Source organism: Pelecanus crispus, chromosome Z (genome assembly GCF_030463565.1).
Source record: "Pelecanus crispus isolate bPelCri1 chromosome Z, bPelCri1.pri, whole genome shotgun sequence".
Taxonomy (NCBI): domain Eukaryota; kingdom Metazoa; phylum Chordata; class Aves; order Pelecaniformes; family Pelecanidae; genus Pelecanus; species Pelecanus crispus.
Genome location: NC_134676.1, coordinates 20,972,788 through 20,980,833, shown reverse-complemented (window position 1 = coordinate 20,980,833; position 8,046 = coordinate 20,972,788). Strand labels below are relative to the sequence as shown.

Here is an 8,046-nt window from a genome sequence, read left to right as displayed (position 1 = left end):
CTAACACGTTTTTCAGAAGCTCAGTTAAGCTTCCAGGGATGTCACTTTAAGAGGGTCCATAACAAACAGAATATACCGTTCCCATCGGGCTAGTAATAATGTCCTTGCCTTGACAACAACCTGCAGCCGTAAAGCGAGTTTAATTCTCTGACAAGAAGATTGGCGACAGCTATCATTGCATTGTTTACTGTAATATATGGGATTCTTCCCTGAAAACCCTGGAGATGGCATTTGTCTGGTCTGGCTATAAATAGTGAGATAGACCACAATGGATTTTAGTTCCTCATCAGTGTTTGATCAGCACAAAGGTAAGTCACCTGCTACTAATTTCAAAATCTGCTGGTCCTCCCATGCCTCCCATGCAAATGTACTAAGATTACTTGACAGAATGAATAACAAGAATTTTTGGAAAAGACCAGGTCTCATAGAGATTTATTTTGGTTACACATGAAGGAATTTCTTCCATTAGTTTTAGATATGGACATTTCAGCTTATTGCTACAGTGATTTTTAAAAATAAAATTTGTCAACAGAATAACAACAGCATCTGATTGCTCTTATGCTTAGCATTGAGAGATGTATGTGTATATTTATTGTTTATACTATATATTGGTCCTCTTATGGAGATATATATAAAAATGATTGCAATATTAGCAAACAGAGCAGTTTAAAATGGAGTAAAAAATTAAGAAAAGCTGATTTTCATAAGTCTACTAGTTTGTATACATTAAAAGGACTTCATGCCGACAAGTGATTGACTTTGTTTCAGCAAATCTTAGCTGTATAAGTATGTATTGCCATAATTGTGAATTTAAGGTACCTTTAAAAGCCCCAACATGAAGATTTTCTACATGGTAAGGTTGCTATGGAAATACAAATGTCTCTTTGTTGTCTGTTTTTAAGTTAAATGGTTGAATTTCATGTCTTTATTTGCCAATATAGCTTTTATGCCTTATGGCTTAATCCACTATAAGGAATGTAGTGGCATTCCTTTTATGTTCCCAAAGCAGGAAGCTGTCATTGTTTGATTATCCATGTTGCAACAAATTTCTCTTTAAGTCAGCTTGGCAAATATTTGTGTGCAGTGGCCACAGTTTCCAGTGCACACCTGCAAAGTGTCCAAGCTGACATGGCTATGCTGGCCGCACAACAAAGGTGCTGACTGTAGAAAAAATATGAAGGGCAGGACAAGACAGATGCTGCGGTGCCTTTTGGGCAACTGGGTCCCACAGGTTGTACTTTTGTGCTTGCCTACGCTTCTTTGGTGAACCCAAAGTAAATACACTCCATGTAAAGCAGTGGACTTATGCCCGCCTTTCAGCCACAGTAGCACTCAGAGCCTGAAGCAAGTCTTGAGACTACTGGTCTACACCAGCCCAGCTGGGACCACACCCTGAGTAGATGACGAAGAATGTGAAGCCATCGAGCAAAACTGAGTGACAAGAGACAAAAAATACTACCAGCAAGGATAAAGGAGGAAGGGAAGTGCAACAGGAGAAGGGGGATCGGTATTACAGGAATAGAGACAGGTGCTCCTAGGTCATGTGCTAACGACACAAGGAGCATTTTCCCCAACAGGATGAAGGTGTGGGGCTGACTGAGCTTCTGCAGCTCCAAACAGCCATCCTCAAGCTCTCCTTCTGCAGGCACTAGGACTATTCTCTGTGCCACATGCCCACCCAAGAGTGCTCAGACTGGGGAGGGAGAGGGGAAACGCTGCACACAGTACTGCGGGGATGGCTGCCAGTGAGCTGGTGGAAGTGCTGCCAGGAATGAGGCTGGAATATGAGCGGGGCTGGGGAAGGAGAAGTCAAGTCTCCAGATGGATAAGGGGGCAGACAGCAATGCAGGAGACCACTGACCCAAACCACCTTTTCTGGCTAGAAGTGAAAGAGTTGGGAGGCAGTATCTGCCTATACCTCCCCTTGCTCCTAATCTGCAGCTGCTCCTCCTGCCAGGCCACTCTGCCCACACCTTATGTCCAGCATCATCTCCAGCCCCATGTCACTCCATTCACAGCACCTCCCCAGCAAAAGGGTCACCTCCAGATAAATTCATCATCTCCCCTCCACCACTACTGCAGGGATGCTGGCTCATTAGATGATTTGTGACTTACTGTTTACCTTCCCTGCTAACTGTGTGGGAGGTGATGTGGAGCAGGAGCAGACAACACACAGTAATGGGATGCTGAACCCATTGGTGATCATGCAAGGAATTTACAACATATGGTGGATTTTATCTAAATAGCATGTTAGTGTCTCGGAACATTACTGATTTAAGCAGGCATAATTTTTTTAGCAAGGAGAAGAGGAATATATTTCATTAGAGGAATTTATAACAATGGAATAATACAGACTAGATTTCAAATACACCAGATCAATATCTGTTCGTCCAATAAAATAATCCAACCCTCCTTACAAACTCTTTCTCCATCCCCCACATCAGAAAACTACCCCAGCTACAGATGAAAAAAACAGCATTCCAGGCTTGAAAATCATACTGTCTGTTTGCAACACTTTCTTTGGTACTGCTCATTAATATCTTATAATACTTATCAATAGTAACAGCAGCAGCAATATGGGACTTAAAGAAGCCAAGCAACATCAGAAACCCCTCCCCTCCTAATACTGCTTGGTGCCATTTAAATGTGTGCTGTACCTGGCTTCAAATGTTTACCATTTAAACAGAGAACCTAGAGAAAGGCCTGGACTGCTACATTCAGAGCCAGGCACACACAGGGATTATTACTTTGCTAAGCAATCAATAAGTCCGCAATATTAGAGAGCAAGTTACAATTTCCAAAAAGTGCACTCATCCACCTCCCGCTGACCCTTGACACTGACATGCTGAAATCAAATAAACTGCCTAGTATTGTGTCCTGCTGACAAGCTGTGGGAAATCATATAAGGCATTTGGCTACTGGTGAAGACAAGAAGGTTTATAGGAAAGAGGGGACTAAATTATATACATAAATATTTCTTCTTCACAATGAACATAAATTATCCTGTTATCCAGCCTTCAGTTTTCAAAACTTAGTGTTTTAGCAAGGTCTAAATCAGTCATTGTCAAGACCACGTACACTAAGCTGCAGCAAATTTATTTAGACCTTAAAAATCCAATGCAGGAGAAAGCATGTACTTATGTATGTCTAACATGCACTTTGTAAAACAACACATCAGCCACCATGGCAGATCATATAAAACATGCATTCTTCATAGCGGAGTCAGAGGAGAATTAATGTCACAAGCAATGCATTTTTATTGCTCTGAATCCTATGATCATTCTGACTGTTTCTTTATATACACCCTTTTCTGACCAAAAGACAATTACTTTGTCTTAAAGAAATGATGCGCTTTTAAAACACTGCAGCTTATTTCAGGTAGATTGGCTTTTAACTTTGAGTCTTTCTGAGGATCTTCGCTACTAAGAAGGTGTCATAACCCTGTATGTCATTTGGTCTTTCCTCACAAAGATTCTTATAGACCTTTCTATGCCACTGTTGTTCCAGCCTGCAGTTTCTCCCTACCCTTGCTCCATACACAGGCTCTTGGTTGGTTTGGACCTTCTGCCTTCCTGAAGCTGACTGACAGCTTCCTTTCATCAGTAGCACAGCAATTTTCCAAAATAAAATGTGAAATATATCTGAAATGGCACCAGTACTCAGTGGCATTTGCAGAACTGCAAGATAGTAAATGAAGTAACGCTAACACATTTGAAGATGGAGGATTAAGAATTTGGCTGTTTACAATTCCTTTATTCCACATGGTGCTGGTGCCCCAGACACAGACGAGCTCCCCAGCAGGATAAGCTTACAGAGGGGGACACAAGTGCTCTGTATCTCAGTGTTGCCTTCTGCAAAAAGCCCACTCTCTGAACCATTCCTCTTCTGCTCAGGAAGGTGTCTGCAAAAAGAAATGGCCTACAAGCTTTGCGCCCATGCCCCCTCATTCCTTGACAGGGTAAGCTGGAGGAAGATGAGGTGGGAGATCTTGTGTTGCCTGGAGCCAAGTGCATCCAGCATAAATGACATCCAAGCCCTCCTGGCATTTCCTGCTCCCTGTCACGTGAAGCATCAGAAGACCACACATCTGCCTTCCTCCTCACACCCCACCCAAAGCTGTACAGGTCATGTTAAAGACACCCCACTTGAACTTGTGTCACCCTACAGAAATTGAATTAGTGTCACTCTACGTCAGATGCACAATATGACCACTTACCAATTCCTCCTGTCTCAGTCTCCCTCACCAGCAGGGTAACAGCCTGGTCCACCTGCCTCTCCTTGCTCTGACAGCTAGGACTCATGGGTGGGGAAGTGTGAATCTTGGATGTGGCTTCATGCCACCATCCCTTAACAGGACTGGAGCCCGTGTTTCAGGAGAGCAGGCATGGGGAAAACTTCATTCATTCATCCATCCATCCATCCATCCATTCAGAGTTTTGCTTCCTTTACTCATACAGGAGGATAATTGCTCTGGGGAAAGCAGGTTCAGCCCAGCACAAGCAAAGGCACAGGGGAGTAGATGTTTTGGTTTTAGTTAGATGAAAAATGGCAAAGGGAGTCAGGGACCCACATGCAGGTGTGCATCCTTGTCCTCATCTTCCTGCCGTCCTGCCCTCCAGGTAAGCAACTGCTCTGCTCTGGAGATGGAGAGTTTCCTTTTGTGGTTGGATTGCGCTGGTCCTGACTCACAGCAGGAAAATTTAACAGTACTTACAAGGCTAAACAGCAAAAAGTACAAAATTTACATGTGTAATGCATAAAAGGAGGTGAGGGTCCCTTTGATCCACTCTCTGTCTCAGGACATCTAATGGTTTCTTTCCCAATGCCAGCAGCATCTTCCCTGTACCATTCCCATATAATAATCATGACACGCAGCTGTGAGAGGAGCTGTGTTGGTGCTCATGGCTGGCACCTCCTGTGTACCTCCAGAGACTGGCCAAGAGGAGCCACAGAAGCAATGAAACTCTGCCCTGTCTCCTTGCCTTCTAGCCCAGCCCATACTACACCCCTCTTTGAGTAAGGGACTAGCTCATCAGACCCGAGCTTGTCATTAACATGTCTTTGCTGAGTTTACCAAATGTGAGAACGGTCTGCAGATTTGGCATGATAAGGAAACCTGATTAATGGGCCCTGTGGTAAAGTCACTTCTTTTTTCATATACTAGTCACTGATGATGACTCTCCAGAGGCAATGACTCTTAGTCTCTCCTGACCTCCCAAGCACACAGGTCAAAGCTTCTGAGCCAAATGAACAGTTCCCTCAGCAATAGACTCCCCAATAGAATAAAAATCAAGTTAACATTTTTAATTTCTAATTTTATCAAATGTGTTATTTAAAAGACCAGATAGAAGAAAGAAAAGAAATCAAATTCTCTTCAGTTGAGTAGTGAAGGAGAGGGAATCTGTGCACTGGTGAAGGCAGATTTAACATCAGCTTTCTAGTTTTCCCAAGCCTGAAGCTCCAGCTTTGACAGACTAACCTTTCCCGGGGTAAGAGCTGATTGTGTTTCCATGGCAGCCAAGTTTTGAAGTCAAGAGTGATGATTGCATCCCTAGGAGAGAAGGTCACACATGGGGAATTACACTGGGCTGTAAACCCCAGCATGGAGCTCATGCGGGTTCAGCTGCAACAACATCAGATGACAACATGACTAGTGTGGCTGATACTTTAAAATTATCTTCAAAGGTCTTAAAAAAATATATGTTAATGTTTAAAATATAATTTATATCAATGTGTTAATAATAATGTATTACTTGATTATGAAAAAGACTTTTTACTAACTTTTCAAATTCTATTTAAACCATCTCCCTTTTTTCTGCACAGCTTAAATAGTTATGCTATTTCCAGAAGGCACAACAGTAAGTATAAATCACCAGTAACTTAATCTGCCTTTCCTTTGATCAACTCCCCAGTGTGATTTAGGTATCAGTTTTACTTTCTCTGGCTAACAAGGTAGTGCAGTGGTTAGATAAATGTTATGCTCTGTAGCTCTGACCCTCAGCCACAGTGAGCAACACAGCTCACTGCAGTGGTACTTCTTTTTGAGTTAATAGAGATCAGAAACTCTTTTTAAAATTAAACATGAGACTGTGGCTGACTAACAATACATATCTAGAGCATTTTACAATCAGATTTGACCTTGCACCAAAAAATCAACTGACTCCTGGAGTTAACAGGTCAATAGTCCACTTGAAGCCAAAGGAGGTGTAGGCATGTGGAGCATGGGATGACAAGTCCGGAAGGAAGTTACAAGCAAAGAAGCCAAGAAAGAATCATCGCATTAATTTCTCTAGAAACAAAAATCTGAGGATTTTTCAGGAACAGGTCCTACAAGGCATCTGCTTTAAGTAATACTTCATACTGTAACTGCCAAACAAAATAAACTGCTCCTGGGTTCCAAGCAATAGTCCACCTTTCCTTTTTGGAGGAACTGTTAACGCAAACCATTGCTGCCAGAAGTTCACTCTCCTAAGAAGAGAATTCCCCTGGATGCTGCAAGGAAAGGAAGTGAAAAGCCTCAGTCTTCTGACTGGTACAAGGATAACACTGAAACTGAAAACACCTGTGTCCTGATTTCATCCTATCTCATAAAAGTGTAGCCAGCAATATTATGAGCTAGTTCAGTTATTACTTCATTGTTCCTCAAGTCATGGTACCTTAATGTTAGTATGATTTCTTATAAGAGGTGGAAACTTTCCAGAAGTTTTCTTATGTCCTCTCAGTGTCTACGTCTGACAGTTTTTGGAAGAATTTACGATGAAAAACAAGTTTCAGGTGACTAACAAAAACCACAGTGCTGTTTAGAAACACTTTGTTCCACCTTGAGTTACATAGTCATAGAAACTCAGTGAAATAAGTGTCGTTATTTTCACTGTTAATCATTTGTACTTGCTCTCCGCTTACTCACGGACTACTCCTCCCCTGCAGGTGATGCAGCAGAAGAGATTGACTTGACTGTGGTTTATCAAGCAGCAGCTAATGGTGATGTGAACACACTAACTGCAGTGATTCGAGAAGATCCTTCCATCCTGGAGTGCTGCGACAGCGACGGTAAATGAAGGCTGAGCTTTTTCTCAGGGGATCAGTTGCTTCAGCTTGCAATTAAGTTTTCCATTTTTTATCCTGATTTTTGTGTTCAGCAAATTATATTTAGTAGCAGAATATGGGAAATTTGAGTTATTCTTTCGAACATCCACTGGAAATGCTCAGTTTTCTAAGCTTAAATTTTCTTTCCCCCTATCATTATATGATTTTTTATATGGATACAAATAAGTTGTTTTGCTATAATCAGACAGTACTTTATCATTACTCTATTTTGTCTTCTTTAGGGAGATGCTGAGAAATTGTTGTCATTTCAGGGAAGGAAAAAGAATATTTTTTATCAAAGCCAAATGCTATACATTCTGCACATCTCTATAGAGTAGAGGGTTCCAGACTTTTGCACTTAAAAAGTACGTGTACAGAAACAGTTTGAATAATTTTGTTGTGTAATTGTTTGCCAAAGGGTTGGCTGTACAATGTGCAATGATCTAAATAATCTGCTTCATCTGTGAGACCATGCTCCTTTTCATTTTTTGTTCAGGTTACTATTTAATGTTATTACAAAGTGCTGTCCATTGGCTGGGTTTTATACACACCTATTTCCCAAGTGAATTAGAGCCACAGATCTCTGGAAGCTTCTCTCAAGGAAGACTTTGTTTATTCAAAAGTATTTTTTTATTGCAGTTTCTTTTAAAGGGTCTATATGAACACTGTCTATTCTAATTTTTACCAGCTTTTACCAAATTACCTATTTCTCCTACACTTAAAACCAGACATCCCAACTGTTATCTTTAAAATATCTATTGGTCAGTAGCGAAAATACTTAATCAAGCCAAAATGCTCTTAGTCCAGATCTTTAACGGGAGAGGGACTAGGTATGAAGGGCAGTGGGTGGAGATAGACTGATCAGCAAATGGAAGTTTTTCAGGTTTGGAATAAACTTGTTTACTAGGTTGTACATGCAAATGTAACTAAAGACCAGTCTTGCAAGGCAAAACATATTGC

General features: G+C 41.4%; 1 protein-coding gene across 1 annotated transcript in view; it reads left to right on the top strand.

Annotated features, from left to right (window-relative positions):
- The first annotated feature begins 268 nt into the window (after nt 1-268).
- Nucleotides 269-8,046, top strand: part of ANKRD55 (ankyrin repeat domain 55) — a 46,172-nt gene continuing 38,394 nt past the window's right edge. The window contains exons 1-2 of the mRNA XM_075727039.1: nt 269-308; nt 6,928-7,050. Of these exons, the coding sequence (XP_075583154.1) occupies nt 269-308; nt 6,928-7,050 (163 nt within the window). The remainder of the gene's footprint in view (nt 309-6,927; nt 7,051-8,046) is intronic.